The sequence below is a fragment of the Cicer arietinum genome, chromosome 4 (assembly GCF_000331145.2).
Source record: "Cicer arietinum cultivar CDC Frontier isolate Library 1 chromosome 4, Cicar.CDCFrontier_v2.0, whole genome shotgun sequence".
Classification (NCBI taxonomy): domain Eukaryota; kingdom Viridiplantae; phylum Streptophyta; class Magnoliopsida; order Fabales; family Fabaceae; genus Cicer; species Cicer arietinum.
Window position 1 is genome coordinate 18,465,641 of NC_021163.2, and position 21,505 is coordinate 18,487,145.

Here is a 21,505-nt window from a genome sequence, read left to right on the forward strand (position 1 = left end):
GTTGAAATTTGTATGTTTAAATTTAATCACAATTAATATAACTAAGAATTTGACAGTTGAAGAAGGAAGGGTTGTGAAAGAGGATGGTAAACGATTGCACAAGTATTTGTTGAAATTTCGTTATGAAGCTTTGGGATAAAAGATGGAAAAGTTAAAGAAAGAACGAGCTTCTGCAAATAATAATTTTAAATAATTAATGAGATTACAAATAATTGTGACTTGGTTATAAATTTGTTAAAAAATAAATAAAAATTTAAGGAGAGAGTGGCAGGGCCACACGTTGTGAAGAAAAAGATGACGTTGTTGTTCTCAGTCTCAGGAGGAATGGGAGGACTCAGTGCTTTCTCTACTTGTTCTCTTCCTTCCATTTCCACAACTGTCACCCATTTCCATAATAATAAGCTTCGGCTTCAGCGGCGGTTTAATTCCGTCCCAATAGTATCCATGACTGGATGGTATGTTTCTTTCTTCTTAATTATTCATTCATTCTTGCTAAACTTGTTTTGTTTATTATGAGTATGATTATTATTATTATTATTATTATGAAATTATTAAGGGTGAAAGAAGAACAAGAACAAATTCTTCCACCATCCCTTACTTCCACTTCACCCCCACCTTCTTCCTTATTCGATGGAACTACCAGGTTGGTTTCTTTCTTACTTTTTCATCATTCATTCTTCACTCTGTTGAATTGAACCCATTCATTCATTCAAGGTTGTATATCTCCTACAAATGCCCCTATGCTCAGCGTGTATGGATCACCCGCAACACTAAGGTTATATAACAAGCGCTTAACTTATTGCCATGCTATGTGCTTTTCACAATTTATTAACAACAACAACAACAATATCTCTCTCTATTTTTTGGAAGCAGGGTTTGCAGGAGAAGATAGAACTGGTTCCTATTGATCTTAAAGACAGACCTTCCTGGTATAAGGATAAAGTCTACCCACCCAACAAGGTCATCTTCATCCTTCTTTCTTTCATTCTAAATAAATACTCATCTTTTCAGTTATTTCCATGTTCAGGTTCCATCTCTGGAACACAATAATGAAGTCAGAGGAGAGAGTCTCGATTTGATTAAATATATTGACACTCACTTTGAAGGACCCTCTCTTTTCCCTACTGTAAGATACATTTTTTTTTTATCTTTCACTTTTCAGGTGCAAAATGTAAAACCAAAAGTTTACTGTCTAAAATAAACAGGGTCCTGATAAGGAGTTTGCTGAAGAGTTACTATCTTACACTAATACCTTCTACAAGACCGTTGTTTCTTCGTTTAAAGGAGATGTAACTGAAGCTGGTAAAACAACACTTGCTTTATTGATGCTGTTTAATTACACATTTATAAAAGGATATTGTGATAGTATTCTCGAGGACAGAGACTCTGCCAGGCAGGAACATGATCCTCGCCCTGTCTCTGCGGAAAAAAATCCCCACACACGAGACTCTAAATGGGACTATATTTATGGGGTCCCTAATCACGAAAAAAAAACTAACATCTCTAATTAATATTCTATGTGAGCTGTGTTAAAAGATTGCATGAGCATGTCAAGCATCACTCACCTTACATTTGCTTCATTAGGCACTGCATTTGATTACCTTGAGACTGTTCTCTCCAAATATGATCATGGACCTTTCTTCCTTGGCCAATTCAGTCTGGTGAGTATACTTAACTTGACTCATATCAGTGGCAATGCATATTGTACTATTCTAGTACATTTTTAAATTGAATTGAACTTGTCAAAATTAACTATTAATTTCAGGTGGATATAGCATATGCTCCTTTCATTGAAAGATTTCAACCCTTTTTAATAGATGTGAAAAATTATGACATTACAATGGGCAGGCCTAAGCTGGCAGCATGGATTGAGGTAGAGCATACAGTAAAATCTTATTTATTTATGTGTGTATGCTTGTTGTGATTATTGAGAAAATATTTTATGATGTGGGACACATCTACCTGTGATTGCATCGAGGTCACTGCATAAATTTGTAACCTGAGCTTCACTCAAGAATTAAAATTGTGCCCTTATTACAGGGAATGAACAACATTGAAGGCTATAAAATAACCCGTTCTGATCCCAAGGAGCTTGTTGAAAGCTACAAGAAGCGCTTTCTGGTATCATAAGATTGAGCTTCAGTTACTTCATTACTAAGCTAGTTCTACCGTGCATAAATGAAATAAGTGGTGTACCATGCACAAGTTTGTTTTCATCATTGGATCCATAATCCCCACCGTTTAATCAAGTAAAATATGGTTGGACTTATTAATTCAATGATGAAAAAAGACATGTGGATGGTGCAACACTATTTTCCTTGTGCACTTTAAAAAAGTCTTGAACTAAATATATTGTTCCAATTCACAATGCCACTCAATCTTTGTATGTTAATTTTTATTCTGATCCATTCTTATCTGTAGGCCAATCCATGAAACCAATGTTTGGCAGCATCAAATTACAAGTCAAGAGTGCCAACACTGATGAGGAAATCAGCATCAAATCCATTATATTCAGGCATAATGATCCAAGCCTCTGTCACTAGATAGACTGATTAAGTCATCCAGAAAATGCCACATAATGAACTAATGATTAGGATATGTGAAGATGGCCATGTGACTTACATGTTCATTATTTATTGTCTTTGTTCCTAAATTTATATTATCGAGTTACTACTGAAGCAGAGCCAAGCAAATTAATACATATTAACCGTAAAGTTACATTGCAATTTATTTATCCGATATATGGAATAATAATAATCCACTGGAAGAAAGATTGTACCAAAACAAAATACAGTGGAAGCAATATAATTGACAAGTCAACAAGGGGCGTACGATAAATCCTGTTTTGAATTCTTTTTTCTGGTAGTAAATGACTCTGGGACATTTAATCATGGCTAGTTGTCTCCTTTTTTTTATTACCTAGGGTGACTGAGGACAAAAATGTGTGCAGATGATTTTTAAGAATAGGAGAAATGGTGCCTTGCGCATAATAAATATTACTTACATATGCCACTAAAAATGCAACCCCTTTTGTGACATCGGTATCCATACTACTTAGGAATTGTTCGGGTGGATCGGAGCCCCAAAAAATTGGGATATATATTTGAAATACATGGAGCATGAAGCATTCGACAACACCTTCCAAATTTTCCTCATTATTACAAACAACGACCGTAAAGACAAAGCCCTGCTGAATTATAAAGCAAAGCAACACCAGATCCCACTACAAGGGTCAAGGGCACCTTCTCCATGTCGTGCAAAAAGAAAAATGGGAAAATACATAATATTCCATCAGTCAACAACATAGCTCAATTATTGTTTCTCATCCAAATAATTTTTATTTATTTATTTTAATCACTAATTTCTTTTTTAAATACATTAAAGTAACCGACCACCAAAGTTAAAAGAATCCATTTTCCAATTTTGTGGGAAGCAAAATGAATGCTGGGTTTCATTCTGATTTATAGACAGTTACAAGGAACATTAGTTTTGATAAAGTTTGTACAGTAACAGTTAATTTTAACATAGAAACTAAACATCATAGAATAAAATAAGAAAATAGAGCATAGATAAAGAAAAGCAATAATAAATAAAAAGCAATAATTTTATTATACTAAGGGCAAGTTGTGATTTACATTTGGCCATGACTCCAGAGAGTTGCTTTCCAATTACCAAAAAGACTGAACTCTTCTTGATTCCGCAACAACAAATAATATATAAGGCTAAACTATTCCTAACACAACATCAAAGAATCCACAACATCTCAATAGATGGAACTTAGAAACATGCTAATCCCCTTAAATGGCAGTTTCCATTCCCTCACCATGGCTTGATTCTTGACCAATTCCATGATCCACATCATAAGTAGCATGAACACCAACCAACAAATAATACACAAGCATTACACTAGTACAAATAAAGAATCTATAGAAAGCATCAGCACCCAATGACCCCATAAGAAAAAGGTTTGTGGCAATCGACAAAGAAGGCACCCATGGAACCAGCGGAACCCCCCAAACCTTGGGTTGCCTCATCTTTGGAAGCAAACTCATCACCAAAGTCGCCAAAAACCAAACGCAAGCAGCCACAGTATATCCAATCCAACCTGCCGAACCCGAATTCCAAAGCGCAGTCCCAACAACACAAGAAGCAATAGCAACAAACAAACACAAAAGAACCTTCCAAAAATCCTTGTTATCCGTTGCTTCCCTCACATGATATCTCCTGACTAGCAACGCAACAGCCATAAGCATAAAAATGAAAAGAGTACTAACAGAAAAAACACTAGACAGCACATCCAAACTAGTAAAGAGAGCAACAATACAACTTGACAAAGTGGTCAAAAGTGTAGCATTAATTGGTGTTCCAGTTTTAGGATGAATAAGTGCGAAAAAAGGTGGAATCATATGTGACCTTGCAATTTGAGTTGTGTACCTAGCTTGTCCCATTGACCCAACAAGTAAACTTGTTGTCATTCCTTTCAAAGCACAAATACTCACTAAATATTTACCCCATTTCATACCAATTTGAACAAAAGCAACTGAATAAGCAGCTTCAGCATCAATCTCGGTGTACTTAACCATTGACACAAGCGCAAATGCCATTAAACAATAAATAACTGTAATAATTGACATGGAACCAATTAAACCAATAGGTATATCTCTAGAAGGTTTTTTAGTTTCTTCAGCCATAGTTGCAACCATATCAAAACCTGTGTAAGACCAATAAACAACAGCAGCGGCATTGAAAACGCCTTTAACGCCGTAAGGTAAAAACGGCGTTAAGTTTGACGATTTTCCGTGAATAAAACCGACTACTATAATGAAAGCTATAACAAGAGTTGTCACAATTGAACTAAGCCAGTTTAAGATTGACGTTTTTCTAGTTCCACTAACGGCGATTCCATTAGTGATTAATAGAACCGCAACGGCTAACGGATCCAGCATGTTGAAACCGGTTTTCAACGAGTCGACTCGGATCCGGAAATAATCCGAATCGTTTTTTACCATTGTGGCGAAGTAAGAGGACCATGAACGGCCGAGACCGGCGGCGCCGACGAGTGCTTCAAGAAGAATGTTACCGGCGGCAATGAAAGCGATGAAGTCTCCAAGTTCAATTCGGAGGAAGGAAAATGACCCACCGGCGACGGGAACTTCGACGGCGAATTCAGCGTAGATGAACGCGGAGAGTAGAGCGGAGAAGCCAGACGCGGCGTAAGAGAGGACAATGGCGGGACCGGCATGAATTTGAGCTTCTTGACCTGTGACGACGAATATGCCGGAACCGACGACTGCTCCAAAGGCCAACCAGGTTAGGTCCCACCAAGTGAGGCAACGAGGCATGCGATTCTCGCTGGCTTTTGGAAGGACTAGAAGTTCGTTTGAATCCGTTGACCGGTTCAGGAGACGGTCCTTCAGTCGCGGACATGTACTTGCCAAGGCGCTCCGGTAGGTTTCCCCTGTTTGGAATGACGGTTCCGGGAAAAAATCTTGCTTGCTCCACCGCCAGTAGCTTCGGGTCTTTGAAGTGGTGGTGGCGGTGGCGGCGGCGGTGGAGGTTGATGCCGTTGCCATCGGTAACTAACTAAGTAACTAACCTTTCTGACTGAGAAATGGAATCGGATAATAATAAACACTCAAGTATGAATATTCACAGTGATATACGAGTGCTAGTGGAACACCTATATATCAACTATAATTATTATTGAAAATCAAATTCCTCAAGTAAAATATAACTTACAGGTCGGCCCTACATGTTATGTTATGAGACTTAAAAGCAAAATTATTATATGTGATTTTTTTAAAATTTAATAAATATATTATTAATATTATATTTAATAATTATAAAAACTTTTTTTAGTAGAATTAATGACATTTTTAAATTTATTTTTTGTATGTTTTAAAAAAAAATGAAATAAGACATTAGAGCAACATCAAAAACTCACATAAAAATTTCTATATTTTAGTTGAAAAAGAAAATAGTGTATATATAATTTGTATCACTCTAATAACTCATATTAGCAATATGTTCACCATTTGTCTATGATTTCTTAACTTATAACTAATATTTCTCATCAATAATGTGTTCACTTTTTGTCTCATGATTTTTCACTTTATAACTAATCTTTCTTTCACTCTACTACCTTTATTAACTAATTTAGTTGTACTAAAAATAATATTAAATAATTTACGATAAAAATAAAATATTTTATTTAATTTATAGTATCGATTTTAGTTATAAGAAGATTAAAATATGAGACATTTTCTTTTTAATAAAAAAATTGAGACCTATTTATTAAGTAAAAAAATTTATTTTGCAGAGAAGTTTAAAAATTATTAAGTAAAAAACCTTATTTTTAAAGTAGGTTTAAAACATTGATCGAGTAGTCTTACCTTGTGTCGGCCCTGATAATTAATTAACAACATATGGGTTTAACAGTTATAGAAATATTTTATATTAAATATTAACGGACAATTTAAGCGGTTACAGTTTTGATTATTCAAAAACATGATAAAATTAAAGGTTATTGTTTAATGTAAATGTAAATTAAAGAGATTTGGTCATTATTTTCAATCATGTATTTATGTAAATGCTATAAATAATATTTGTAAGAGTAGTAAAGTTTTTACCTATTTCTCTTAAAAGGTACCGTACACCAGTTTTGTTATACAGAAAAGTCAACGTAATGTACTAAGCCTAGTGTTGTGTCTTGATACAATGTTAATCTGGTCAGGTTTCTCAATTATTCATCCTTCAGAATGGATTTTGAAGTTGCAATGCTTGAATATTATTTTCATGTTTAGTTATAATAAAATACTATTAAATTATGTTTATACTCTTTTTGTCTTTTAACGAGTTCAAAAGTCTTTCCAATTTTGTCTAAGATTTATTTTCTCACCTTATTTTTTTATATAAAAAAACAGTACTCAATTTTTTATTAATTTTTTTATTTGAAACGATATTCATTCATTTAAATTGATAAAAAATTATATTAATCGAAAATAATATAATTCAAATTAATTAATATTAAAAATGATAAATATGCGAACAATCTTAACGCATCTAGATTAATAGTTTGTATAAAACAACAAAATTATAATAATACTACAAATATGACAAAATTAAAATGTGTGAAATATATATGTCTTTATGTATGTAACGTTAAAAACGTCAATATCATTGATTGAGTTTGCGTCTAGGCTTAATTGCAGTTGTAGTCCCCCTATTTTAGCTGAATCGCGAAAGTAGTCCCCCCATTTTGTTTCTCCTCAGTTTTGGTCCCTCAAACAGAATTTTGGTCCAAAATTTGATGAAATTTCATTTTTTTTGCATTTATTTAAGTCACATCATGCTTCAAGATGTAATTTGCAACAATTATACCTGAAATATAAAATCATAAATGGTGTAGTACGACTTAAAAAAATGAAATTTCATCAAGTTTTGGACTAAAATTCTGTTTAGGGGACCAAAACTGGGGAGAAATAAAATAGGGGGACTACTTTCGCGATTCAGCTAAAATAGAGAGATCAAAACTGCAATTAAGCCTTTAAACTAATATGTTAATATGAATCAAACATCGTAATAAAAGAAAAAATAAAAAAGTTATACTAAAATGAAAAAAAGAATATATATATATATATATATATATATAATCACTTATTTAAATAAAAAAAATTGAATAAAATGATTTAAAAGGGTAAATTTAAATCAAAAGCTAACCATAAATTACCTTTTCTTATATAAAAAAAAAAACAAAAAAAAAAACAAATAGACATTAGTTGAGTCATTCTGGTAAAAGTTTATCCATAGTTTAGGTCATACTACTAAATTGAAGATTAAAAATCAATAGAAAAAATAGGACAAGAAAACTTTTAATTCTACTACAAATATATTTAACCCTTAAGTTATAATCCAATGTCATCATATACAAATTTATTAAGTTTCTAGACAGATCTATTTAATTTGTATTATGTTTGAAATTTATAATTTTTTTTACTGAACTATTAACTTGATTAACTTATTTTAATTTTAAAAGCAATATTCTTTTCAATGATTAAATCACCTTTCCACATAAAATTTACACTATATAAAAATAATACACAAAAAAGAGAGTTTTTTGTTTACAACAAAAGAAAGAGCCCTTGAATATTACTCTCTCTACTTAAAAAACATGTCACTTTAACAAATATCATAGAAATTATGGTTAATTCTATATAAAAATTAGAAATTGTGACTTATTTTATAAGATACTATTCTTTAATGTGATGAGAAATATATATTAAAAGAATAAAAAAAAAGAGAAATAATAGGAATAATATAATAAAAAATAACATGAAATTTTATTTATTTATATATGGTTATCGTGATTATTAAGAAAATATTTTATGATGTGGGAAATCTACCTGTGAATGCATTGATTATTTATTATTCGTTAATAATTATAATGTGTATCATTTACAAATATTATTATATTGATAATAATAATAAATTTATCAATAGTTAAAAATATTTTTTATTTATATACAGTAAATTTAAACGATTTTTACAATAAAATGAAGAAAATACTAATGAATACAACAATAAAGAAAAAACTTATGCATAATACTTCCCCTTACATAAAACATAAACATATATAGTAGTTAAAAAATTAATATTTTTAATTTAAAATTTAATTTAAATATATTAATTTTTGACAATTATTTTTAAGTATATTAAATTTCAAAAGAGTATGAGACTATTTTTCTTGTGCAGTGCACCAGTTGATAAATCCTATATCTGGCATCACAGTACGAGTCAAGAGTGCCGAGATTGATCAGAAAATCAGTGTCAAATCCCACTATATCTTTGCATCATAATCCAAGGATGCATCACTAAATAGACTGTTTATGTCATCAAGAAAATGACACATAATGAACCAATAATTAGTATATGAAATATGGCCGTGTGACTTACATGCTCTTTTTTTCATGGAAAATGTTAACAAACTTTCGAAATAATTTTTTTAATGGAATATGGTCGTGTGACTTACATATTATTCTTCTAGACTATTCTATTTTATATTTAAATTTGTTATCCCTCACTCAATTTAAAAATATAAGTTTATTTTTTTATAAAACTTTTAATTTTTTTTTACTACTTATTTTTTTATTTGTTTTTCGAAACTTTAAAAAATTTATTATAACTTTTAAATATTTTTAAATTTTTAAATAAAAAAAAGTAAGTGCACTCGAATTTTTCATACCTTCGAAATAAAATTTTTCAAATTTTCAAGAGTTTCTAAAATTTCAAAATAGAAAATTTTTAGATTTAGAAACTTTCAAAATTTTTTAGATTTGAAAATTTGAAACTTTTAAAATTTAAAAATTTTAGAAACTTTTCAAATTTATGAAATATAATCTTTATTTCGAAAATTTAAAACTTCCAAAAATATTCAAAATTTTCGAAAGTTTCAAATTTTCGAAATAAGGATTACATTTCAAAAATTTAAAAAGTTTCAAGAGTTTCCAAATCTAAAAAGTTTCTAAATTTGAAAAGTTTTGAAATTTTCTCTATTTAGAAACTTTCAGAATGCTAAAAACTTTCGAAAATCTAAATTTCAAAATTTTCGAATTGTTTGAAATTTTTGACAAAAAATATTTTGAATGTATGAAAAACTCGAGTGCTACTTACTTTTTTTATTTCAAAAATTTGGAAATATTTGAAAGTTATAGTGAATTCTTTAAAGTTTTGAAAGTATATTACCCCTATTATTTTATTTATTTTCTTATCTTATGAATATAATTATATGTCTCTTGTCAATTAGTGGTAAAAAAAATTAAAGATTTTAGGCTAAATTACATTTGTGGTCCTTTAACTTAACTTCAGGTAACGTTTTAGTCCTTTATCTTTTTTTTTTCCCGACTTGGTCCTTTATTTTAATTTTAAGTGACAATTTGATATTTTATGTTTTAAAATTTCAACAATGATATCCTTTTTTATACAAAAATTCAAAAAAAAATTCAATCAAAACTCATAAAGTTAATTATATTCTTCAATATAATACAAATTTCATCAAATTCGTAACACAAATCTTCAAATAAACTCATATTTTCATACTTTATTTGATATTTTTAGGAATAAAGGACTAAGTCGGGAAAAAAAAAAGATAAAGGACTAAAACGTTACCTGAAGTTAAGTTAAAGGACCACAAATGTAATTTAGCCAAGATTTTATAAAATGACAAAACTGTATTTTCATGTTAATTGAAGGGTGGTAAATTTAAATGTTGGGGTGCATAATAGAATACTCCTTTTTTATGAAATATGTTAATAAATTTTCAAATTAAAAAATTTATTTTAAAAATGGTGTATTAAACCCTTTTAATTTTTTTATTTTATTTTTTTAAAATCCTTAACAAATATCCTTAAGGATACCTGTTAGCATGATTTTACATTTATTTATATTAAACTTAAATTCATATTACCGAGTTATTATGGAGGTAGAGCCAAAGTAATTGTTAGGATATTTGTATTAGTGAATTCTACCATATAGTAGACATGGAAACACAGCACATCAAGGGAGTTTTGTTTTCTAACCCTTACACCCAATTAGTCCGAGAAAATTCAGCCCCACTCTCGTTTCTTATCGATGGGAAGATTTAAAACTCCTCTCCGCCTTTGACATAATTCGAGTTTTCCATCACTGCCCCTATCAATATATATATAAAATAATAAATTTAAAATTATATTTATTATAATTAATATAATAAAATTATTATTACTGTTATTATTAAATGATAAAATAAATAAAATTATATTTTTTATATAGAGCATAACATAATTTATAATATCTTTAAAAAATATTAAATATATACATGTATATAAAATTTTAAAATGACAATAATATTATTAACAAGATAAATTTAAAAGCAAATGTAGAATGAATATCAACACTCTCAAATCCATCTCGACTACGATACCCAATAAAAAACAAATTTCAGATTTCTCCACCTAAATTATGACGGAATTGGATGGACCCTCACAACAAGTACATATTATGTTACCATCCCTATCACACAGTAACAGTTCTATCGAACAAGTCCCACTTCGTCAATGACTACCTTATCTATTATCCCGGAAATCATAAAATTTGCCAGTTTGTTCAAGTAAAATAATACAACTTATCAACTCATTGGATCAACACTTCTCGGTGCACGTTACAGTTGCAAGAGCACAAGTAAAACATAATACATATCCATAATTATACATTGCAATTTAATTGAATAATAATAATAATTTAACTAGTGTGGTACAATAATTTCTGTTTTGAAACTTTTTTCCTTGTAGCAAAGCTTCAAGGAATCCAAAATGTAGAGTAAGGAGCTAAAACAAAATCACTGGTGTGGCATTTAACCATGGCTAGTTGCCTCCTTTTTTTATTACCTAGGGCGACTGAGGACAAAAATGTGTGCAGATGATTTTCAGGAATAGGGGAAATGATGGTGTAGTTAGACATTGCGCAGAATAAATATTACATTTACATGCCACTAAAAATGCAGCCCCTTTTTGTGAGATCGTATACTCTACTTAAGAACTGTTAGGACGAATCGGAGCCACAAAAAATTGGGATATATATGTTAAATACATGGAGCACGAAGCATGCTACCTCAACAACACCTTCCAAATTTTCCTCATATATACAAACAACGACCATAAGGCAAGCCCTGCTGAAGTATAAAGCAAAGCAACACCAGACCCTATTACAAGGGCACCTTCTCCGTGACTGCAAAAAGAAAAATGGGAAAATACCGAAGATTCCCATCAGTTAATGACAGCTTAAAATACAATTTTGAGGTGAGCAAAATGAATATTTAGAGCAATTCATAGCTAAAAGATAACCAAGGACCTGTTTACTTTTGCAAAAGCATTTTTTGTTTTCATTTTCTAAAATATGTGTTTATTTTAACTTGCAAATAAGATGTGGTAGAGAGAAGATAAAATGGTAGTTAGGGATGGTGCATTTATGGAAATAATGAAAAACAATTTTTTGACATTTTCATTGTTTCTGAAAAATGCAGACAACTGTTTACATCAAGAGTCTCTAATCTCTTTGTTCGCAAATAAAATTGACACAAACTTTAGAAAATGTTTTTACAAAGTAAACAAGTCCTTAGTTATCTTTTATTTGTGTTAACTAAAATTTTAAAAAGAGGCCCTAAAATATACTTGTTCAAAAAAGATAACTAAAATATAAGCTTGTTTACGGATGAGTTTTTCACATAATTATCCTTTTCATAGCAAATCTAGTAATAGTTAGAGTATCCTTAAAATACAAACAAAACCGATACCTCAAGTCCCGGGTCGCAAGGAGGATGGCTAATGCAGTCATCTGTGTGGCTGTTTTCCATTTCCCCAAGTTATTTACAGCAACAGCCTATTATACCAAGTTTCATGAAATAAGCTCATAACTTTGTGCTAATACCAGCTAATTGATTCAAGGGTGCATGAGATGAAACAAACCTCTAAAAGCTTACTATCCTGGGAAGCCGCCCATTCCCTAACAGCAGACATGGTTATCTATTTTGCAAGTCACAAGAGAAACTGTAAGAGGCATATGATTTGATCACAAATGCAAAACCAGCAAACCAGACAAAGTACGATGCCATGAATGAAAGCAAAAGGAAAATACATGAGTATGGCTAATTACCATATAAATATGAATCCCAGTCCCATTAAAACAAACAAGCTTTTGTAGATATTGGGTAACGATAAATAATTATGCATCCTAAACATGCCAAAGCAATTTATAGGTACATACACACGTGATGGCAACAAAATGCCAGACATAATTAAAAACTATGAATTCCCCTTGAATACACATGGGAACATAATATACATATATAAAACATTATATCTGCATAGTTTCTAAGAAAACTGAGTATTTAACCCACCTATACTTTGGTTCAGTTCTAATGTGAAAAAAATAGGAACATTAGTAATTCTGATCTCATGACAGTCACATTTTGCTGTTTTGGTAAAGTTGGCCCCATAAAAGTTAATTGGAACACAGAAACACATTGCAAACTAAACATCTATAAAAAAAGGCAGAGGTAAAGAAAAGCAATATATGAATACATAAAAAATTAGATGCATGAGTTTGGTGATGATATGAAGGACACCTGTGATGAGAAGAATGTACACATTGCATTACCTCTCTACCAATGATGAGAATGGAAGGTATAGGGAGTAGCCAAGGTGCTTGGCCAAACACACCAGCATCCAAAGGCCTAGTACATAATAAGACCAATGTCGCAGCCACCATAAGCTGCATTGAGTGGAAGACATGCATGTTACTTATTAACAGAGTGATAATAAAGAGACTTGTTAGCATGTTTAGATTGAATTATTTTAATTAATCTAATGACATAAGCACTTGTAAGACTGTTCAAAATAGCTTGTGAAAACAACTTATGACGCGTTTAAGCTCTCCATTATAGCTTATATGAAAACAACTTATCTTTTATGGTATAAATAACTTATAGGTAGATAAACACTTATATGCTAAACACTAATGCTATAAACATTTAATTTAGGAAAGGGAGAATACCTTGTCAGCTACAGGATCTAAGAATGCACCAAATGAGGATTTTAACTTCATCTGCATTTGAATTGAAAATTAAGAAAAGAAAAAACAATAAATAACTATAGTATTTAAATTAAATTAAATAACCTTGCGAGCAATATAACCATCAAGCCAATCTGTAACAGAAGCAGCAATGAAAATAGTTGTAGTAGCAGCTGTTCCTCGCCAACCATCCATATAGAAAGCTACAAAGACAATAAATAAATAATTAATTAATTAATTAACAAAATAAAAATAAAAAAATGAATGTGAAATTGTAGCATAAGAAGAAAGAACGTACTAGCAACAAGAAGCGGCACGGCGGCGACACGGCCAAGAGTCAAAATGGTAGGCAGTGTGAGCAATTTGGAAGGTTCTTCTGGTTGTTCTTGTTGTGGTTGTGGTGGAAGGTTTGAAACGAGAGTCCTTGGAGAAAACCCTAAATTGTGGGAGAGAGAAGGAGGGGTTTTATTATTAGAAATTGGGAATTTATTAGTGGAGGGGACGATGAACTTGTTTTGGTGAATGTTGTTTTTGTAAGGAGTGGATGAGAAAGAGATGAAGGAGGAGGGTTTGGTTTTGGACTTGGTGGTGGCTGAACGGACGTAGAGAGAAGCAGTTGTGCTCAGTTTTAGAGTCGACATCATCAGGGTATCACAAATCACTAAACCAAATCGGATTCTTTTGTTTCAGACCTAAATTACTTCTGAAATTATCACTCTTTCTTCAACTTTTGATCATGGGACACTGGAGATGGAAACTTACCCCCACTTTAAATCCTTTTTCTTGGGATGATGATAACTATATAAATCACTTTTTTTAAGGTGTAAAATAATGATAACTGTCTTTTACTACCTCACTCCCACGATAATTATGTAAATCACGGTAGAGTATGTTAGGACTTAAAACATGAAGTTGAATTTATCAATATTGACTTAAAAATTCCCTGTTATAGGGTTAAATAGGTTTTTGTTATAGGTAAATATATTGTATTTTGTTTTTACTTCTTTTAAAAAAAATTCAAATAATATTTTTATTAACAATTTTAATATTTGCCTTTAAATTAATTTATATGTATTGTGTGAATTATTAAATTATTTTTTATATATATTTTAAAAATATTATAATAATCTCTCAGACAATTAACAAGTAATTAATAAAATATGAATTTTGTAAGCTTTTAGCAATAAATTTTTGGCAAGAAATGTACTTCTAAACACGAAAGAAACATCGTCTTAGCAATAACGTATTTTAAGCAATTGCGTTTGGATTGTGGCATCTACTTAAAACATGATAATAACATGAAGGGAGTCTTTGTATTTGTATTGTAGCAAAAAGAATAGAAGATTTTTAAATCTTACATATCACTTTTGGACCCGCCAAAAAAGGCTTTTTGTAACATAAACAGGTTAGTGGAGTCTTCCACCAAGCACAATTTTTATGATCAGATGGATTAAGCAGCTTCATAAATCTTATAATAAACCATGTGTACGGGATTCTACCACTCTTTTGAAAAGAAAAAAAGAAAAAAAAAGATTTGTGTTCTTTCTACCTCTCTCCCCATTTTAGCAACAAAACAGTTATATTCAATAAGATTTATTTTTGGCCCAACAAATCATCCATTAAACCAAAGAATAATTCTAATGCGAATCTAGAGATTACAATGTATATGGAGAGAAGGATATTTGTTGAGATGTGGTAGAGGTGGCTGAAAGTGGCACTACTTCAAACAAAGTATATGACCGTGCACATTGTTTTAACATTGAAGATCGTGTGAATAAATTATTTAACCAATGTATTGTGAGTCCAAAATATCTATAGAATTTAAGCGATTCATGAAAAAAGTCAAAATAGCGATTGCTTATAAGCAACTCATAATTAATCTCCCATATTTTATCCAAATTTATGCATAAATGGATTTTCTTAATGTTACAACTGGTTTTTGAGATTGTTTATCATTGTTGCTTAAATTTGTGCCAAAGATGAGAATTATAACAAACATTGATTATATTTAAATGTCTTGTTAAGGTCTCCTCATTTGAGATACTCTAAACAATTCCAATTCTTCGATATGAAGTTAGAAATGTAATATGCGATGCTAACGCATAAAAGTTTATGATTTGAAAAGAAACAAATCTTAAGTGCATTTTACTTTATTTGTAAGGAAAATGTTTATTGTTATGAAAATATTTGTTAAAAAGAGAAAAATAATAATATACGATAATATTTAATATTTATAAATTATAATTATCCACTTGTAATAAACTAATTATTGATTGGTCTAAACTTCTATTTTTGTTCTTCCTTTATTTTACAAATCTTTCATATCAAATAATATTACTCTATTTATAATTGCAAACATAGGATATTAGAAAGAAAGAAAAAAACAAGCAAAATATATAACACGGTCTTTTACTTTATTTAATTTTATTGGGTAAGTCGCTTAAGTATGTTTTCAACTAGATCGTTTCAGAAGGAGTTTACCGAAGATTTTATGACACGGGAAATAAGTGAAAAAAAGGAAAGGAGAGAAAGCCAGAGAAAAAGGAAATAAGCTCACATTAATATTACTCACCAAACTCATTTAAGCCACATCAGTAACCACGTGTTTTTTGTTGTGTGTGAAAATAATAACCGATATCTCACCGTAACGTTTACAATCTTCTAATTGCCGTATAGTTGAATATTTTGCTCACATGATATATAATAGATTTCATCGTAAAATTTGATGCAATTATTTTTTCAAATCAATAAGGTTGGTAAGTTGACTATATATCTTTTAATCTACTTCCTCCTTATCTAAACTTAAACACATATTATTTATTTCACATTTATTACAAAAAATTGATAGTATAATTAATGTGTTTATTTTATATAAAAATATCATTAAATTATTATTTGTATATATATATATATATTTAATATTAACTTTTTATATTTTAAGACAAATTAATAATACTATTAATTATAAATATATTAAAAAATAATAATAATTATATATAAAATCAAAACATATAATTAGGAATTTTTTTTCAATAGGTATTAATAATTAAGAACAGAGGACGTAAATTTTATTAAAAATAAATAAAAAACAATGTTTACAATATTCACAAAAGAAATTTCATTAATTATACATTTGCGTATTAGAGTAATAATTTTTTTTTATTGATTACGGTAATCATATACTTTAAAAAGTTTTATATAATTTAAGTTTCATTCAAAAAAGAAAGTTTATTGACAATTTATTACGAGGGGGAAGAATAACTTAGTGTCGGTGTGGAAATTAACCGGGACAATATAATTGGCGGGTCCGCTGAATCTTAATCACACCACACTTTTGGGGTAAAAAACCCCAAAGAAAGTGTATTGATTTGTTTTTGTCTTAATAAACAAATAGTACTACTTTTTTCTTAGTCACAAATAGCGGTAGTAGTGCTAATTTTTTCTGGTGTTATTTGTATTCTTCTTGTTTACGTTGTAATTTGTTGTATTATTTTTGTTATAAAATCTATCATAAATTTAGTTTATGAGTTTGAACTTAAAATATAATAATATTAATTTGTGTTGAGTCGAATTAAAATTTAAAAATTAACTTATTAATACACTATATAATTAAAAAATTATTATTAATTTTAAGGAGAATATATGTCCAATTTTAATATTAGATGTAATTGTTTAGACTAATTATAATAAAATTTTCTTTATTTGATTGTTTAAATGGGTCGTACACACACACACTATTCTTTTATAACTTTTTAATATAAATACCTAATATACACTACATCCTCCAACTTAACATCTAATAAAATATTACTAAATGAGTCTCAACAAATCTCTAAACACATTTGACTAAACATCCGTCTAAATATGCACCATAATTTTTAATATCATAACAGAAATATCTATTTAATTTAGTGTTAGTTAGAAGAAAAAACTTTCTTAAATTTTTGAATAAATCAAAATAACAAGTAAGGATTAAAATTGTGATATAGCTTTATTATACCATGGGAAAAGACAAATCAGCAAAACATAATCTTAACTAGTAGTATTAAGATAGAAAAAGAAAAAAAAAAAATGATATAGTGTGTATAGGGGAAAGGGCAGGTTGACTGTTGATGGCGAAGAGAGAAAAGAAAGGAAAAGTGAAAATTGAGGAAAGGAAAGAAAGTTTATAGCTTTTGGAGTTCCGTGAAGCTAGTATGTATATCAAATAGCATAGCACATGTAATGATTATAATAACGTGATGAGGACATGACGCCATTTTCGCTCCCACACACACCGCTTACGCTTAGTGTGCATATGCTCACTCCCACACACTATCTTTCTCTCTTCTTCTATTCTTACTACTACTACTACTAGCAGCTTTCGAAAACGCACATAGTAATAGCCAACTAGGCAACCACATTCAGTTGCCTAAAATAAATCAAACAACAAGAAGATCTTCTTTCTTCTTCTTCTTCTTCTTATTTTTTCAACCCTATTTCCTCTCTTCGGATCCAATCCACAAATTATGAAGAACACTAACAAAAATGTAAACCCTGTAATTACCTTCGACCACAAGAGGTACTAATTCTACTCTCTACTAGATCCGTCAATTTCTACTTCTTCATCGCATTCTCTTCCATTTCTTTCATTTTTATTTATTTATTGAGGATTTGTCTTTTTGTTCATCAAATTATTATTGTTGCTTTCTCAAGATCGATCTCGCTCTATTCAATTTCAGTGTGAGTTACTAATTAGAAATTAGAAATGAATTATGATTTGAGAATGTGAGGCAATGCTGAATGAGTGAGTGGATTTTGTGTGAAATGTTATGCGGCTTTTACTTCACTGCTAGTTTGACTTGGTTTCTCTTCAGATTCTTCTTTCGTCTTTTTAATTTTTGTTTTGATCGATTTAATTTTTTTAGTTTTGTTCTGGCTTTTCCTGTGTTAATCTGCATCTGTTAATTGATTGTTAGGTTTTAATTATCTAATCTGTTTATAATTGGATTTTTTGTCAATTATTGTGTGTTTTGATGTGAACAGGGATGCCTATGGGTTTACTGTGCGACCTCAGCACCTGCAAAGATACCGTGAATACGCTAACATATACAAGGTCTTGTTTGCTATGCTTTTGGTTTATTATTATTGTTCCAGTCTTGCCATTTTTCAATTTTGTTGATTATTCATTTTTTGTTTTAGAGGAAAGAATAGGAGAATAGTGTGAAGGAAAATTCACTATGTTAAGTTTTAAAATCTTATTATGTGCATTACTCACTACATGTTGGTGCAAATTGTTTTTATTGTCTTTCTCAAAGCCGAAAACATGTAACTGTCTTATATGGCAGTTGTTGTGGGAGCAAAACTTACTCAATTGCAATTTCAGGAGGAAGAAGAGGAAAGGTCGGAACGGTGGAAGTCATTTTTAGATAGGCAGGCTGAGTCTACTGAATTGGACACAAAGGTATCAACTGCAGGGGAAGATGAGAAAGTTTCTGTTGATGAAGCTGCGGAGCAAGATGCAGATGCCAGCTCAGAGAAGGCTGTTGATGGAGAACAAGCGAGCGGCCGTACGCCTGGCAACGCTGATAGTGCAGCTGAAAATGGTGGTAAAAAGGAGGAGTTACCAGCACCTGAGGAGACACAAATTCATAGAGTCCAGTTATGGACAAACATAAGATCGTCTCTTCATATTATTGAGGATATGATGAGCATTCGTGTAAAGAAGAAAGGTGTGTCTGTAAAAGATGAAAGAAACAAGAAAGGTGTGTCAAAAGATGAACAGGTCAGTGACACTGAGAAATCACTGTCTCATTCTGATGATATTAAATCACCAAAAGGAGCATGTGAGGAAGACTCTGATGAGGAGTTCTATGACGTTGAGAGGTCAGATCCTAGTCCAGATACTCCTCTTGTTGATGGCTTGAATATCTCTGCAAATGGTATTGCTGCTGATGCTGCATCACTAGAGGCTTCATGTCCTTGGAAAGAAGAGTTGGAAGTTCTTGTTCGTGGGGGAGTGCCAATGGCACTGAGGGGAGAGGTACCCATTATATTCACGGGACATTCATTTCTTGTTAAGTTTATTTTTTATTTTTAGTGAGCTACCCTCTTGTTTGTTCTTGTGCTTCAGCTCTGGCAAGCTTTTGTGGGTGTTAAAGCAAGGCATGTAGAAATGTATTATCAGGATCTACTAGCCTCAAATGGTGATTCTGAAATTAAAATTAATCATCAAAGCTCGCAATTAGACGACAGTGATGGAAAAACAAATGCAGATTTCATACATGTACCAGAAAAATGGAAAGGACAGATTGAGAAGGTACCTGTGAAATTTGACATTGTTGTTCATGATGTTGTATTATTATTATCTTTACAACACTAAAGTAAGATCTTGCCAGTAGTTCCAATTGTTACTTGTTTGTGCAGGATTTGCCGCGGACATTTCCTGGTCATCCTGCTTTGGATGAGGATGGTAGAAATGCTTTGAGACGATTACTTACTGCATATGCTCGACATAACCCCTCTGTTGGTTACTGCCAGGTCCTTGCTTCTGAATAGAGTTTCATGTTTTTTTTACGTTTTTAATAAAAAGAAGTTTTTCCCAGTATTTTTCAAGATGGATTTTGTTTGAAAAATATAACTGTCAACCAATCTAACAAGATGTCTAGATAAAAAATATATACATATAAGTGAGCTGATCACTCAGAAATTTGTTCACATAGGACTATATTATACTATTTTTTTCTTCAAATAATTGGTGGCCAGAAATTTGTGACCCTCAAATGACGGGCCAAGGAATCCCAAAGCAATTGATAAAGAATTTAAGCCTTCCATGTCTTAATTTTCTTTATGTGAAGTAAAAATGAATTATCAATCTTTGTTGAGGTAGTTTGAACTTTGGACCACAGTGTTTCCCAAGTTGATATTAGAATTAGTTGAAGACTATCTAATCTGTACCACTGTGGCACAACATGTATCATTGTGGTACAGAATTTCTTTGTAGTTTATATCTATAGCAACCTTCTCACCTGAAACACCTTGAGCTTGAAGTGTGTACAAAGCATGATAAGAATGGTTCGTATAACTAAGATGCTGTCTTACTCCTGCATTGTGTTGAAATTGTATATTGTGATTTGAAGAAGTGGGAGCTACTTTGAGTCAAACTTGAATCAGTTAAGCACTGTTTTGAGGAAGCATGCCTGAGTAAAGGTGCAAAGATCCATAATTAATTCCCCACAGGCACTTTTCATATATGTGATTCATGAATATTAATGATCTGTACCACAACATGGATAATGAAATAGTTTAAGCCTGTTAAATACTATATTAGAATGTAAATAATATATATGGGCTGTAAGTATGTAAGTATTCTGGCCCGGTTAGCATTACTGTAAATTAGAGTTATTTAATACCCTGTGTCTATATGTCTCTCAATACTCTTTATATTCAACATGGTATCTAGAGCCAACTGAGAGACAACCCTAATCGTCAACTACCCGGTCGACCCACTGTCTCCGGTGAATATTTTCTTCGGCAAACCGTGTTCTCAACTCCGGTTTTCCCCCTCTGCTGTTGATACGTTGATTCCTCAACTTTTGTTCAGCCGTTCACGCCCTATCATCGCTGCCATCACTGTTCTTGACGAGTTTTTTCGACGAACGACCACTCCAGCAACATCGTACACCCAGATCAGCCAAAACCCTTCAGCCGCATCATCAGAACCTCCCTCACGCGCCCCCACGCGCCGCCTGACCTCCTGCGCGTGAGATCCACGTGCCGCCCACTGCCGCCGCGCTTGACGGCGCATCCGGCAGCCGTTCACGGTGCCGCTTCTTCCACCGCACTCGCCTCGGCCCCCTGCTTCCATATCTGCCCTCAGTTTTCAGTTTCGAGTTACGGGTATACGAGTTCCAGTTCAAACAAC

General features: G+C 31.4%; 4 protein-coding genes across 4 annotated transcripts in view; 2 read left to right on the forward strand and 2 right to left on the reverse strand.

Moving 5' to 3' along the window:
* The first annotated feature begins 67 nt into the window (after positions 1–67).
* Positions 68–2,714, forward strand: LOC101515660 (glutathione S-transferase L3-like). The gene is made up of 10 exons (XM_004497313.3): positions 68–455; positions 557–643; positions 715–775; positions 874–960; positions 1,028–1,126; positions 1,206–1,302; positions 1,585–1,661; positions 1,766–1,873; positions 2,041–2,121; positions 2,422–2,714. The coding sequence occupies exons 1-10, from the start codon at positions 295–297 to the stop codon at positions 2,431–2,433; spliced, it is 870 nt and encodes a 289-aa protein (XP_004497370.1). The 5' UTR covers positions 68–294; the 3' UTR covers positions 2,434–2,714.
* An 872-nt stretch (positions 2,715–3,586) lies between these two features.
* On the reverse strand, positions 3,587–5,676 carry LOC101488414 (cationic amino acid transporter 8, vacuolar). The gene has a single exon (XM_004497314.4). It carries the CDS (start codon positions 5,571–5,573, stop codon positions 3,798–3,800), a length of 1,776 nt encoding a protein of 591 aa, XP_004497371.1. The 5' UTR covers positions 5,574–5,676; the 3' UTR covers positions 3,587–3,797.
* A 5,539-nt stretch (positions 5,677–11,215) lies between these two features.
* Positions 11,216–14,463, reverse strand: LOC101488746 (CDP-diacylglycerol--glycerol-3-phosphate 3-phosphatidyltransferase 2-like). Its single transcript, XM_004497315.4, has 7 exons — positions 13,901–14,463; positions 13,708–13,805; positions 13,585–13,635; positions 13,189–13,302; positions 12,498–12,554; positions 12,326–12,411; positions 11,216–11,760 (listed from the first exon to the last, which is right to left on the reverse strand). The coding sequence occupies exons 1-7, from the start codon at positions 14,244–14,246 to the stop codon at positions 11,640–11,642; spliced, it is 873 nt and encodes a 290-aa protein (XP_004497372.1). The 5' UTR covers positions 14,247–14,463; the 3' UTR covers positions 11,216–11,639.
* A 3,240-nt stretch (positions 14,464–17,703) lies between these two features.
* Positions 17,704–21,505, forward strand: part of LOC101489081 (uncharacterized) — a 12,697-nt gene continuing 8,895 nt past the window's right edge. Inside the window, exons 1-5 of the mRNA XM_004497316.4 lie at positions 17,704–18,163; positions 18,628–18,697; positions 18,968–19,624; positions 19,715–19,900; positions 20,008–20,121. Coding sequence (XP_004497373.1) covers positions 18,111–18,163; positions 18,628–18,697; positions 18,968–19,624; positions 19,715–19,900; positions 20,008–20,121 — 1,080 coding nt within the window. The 5' untranslated portion in view covers positions 17,704–18,110. The remainder of the gene's footprint in view (positions 18,164–18,627; positions 18,698–18,967; positions 19,625–19,714; positions 19,901–20,007; positions 20,122–21,505) is intronic.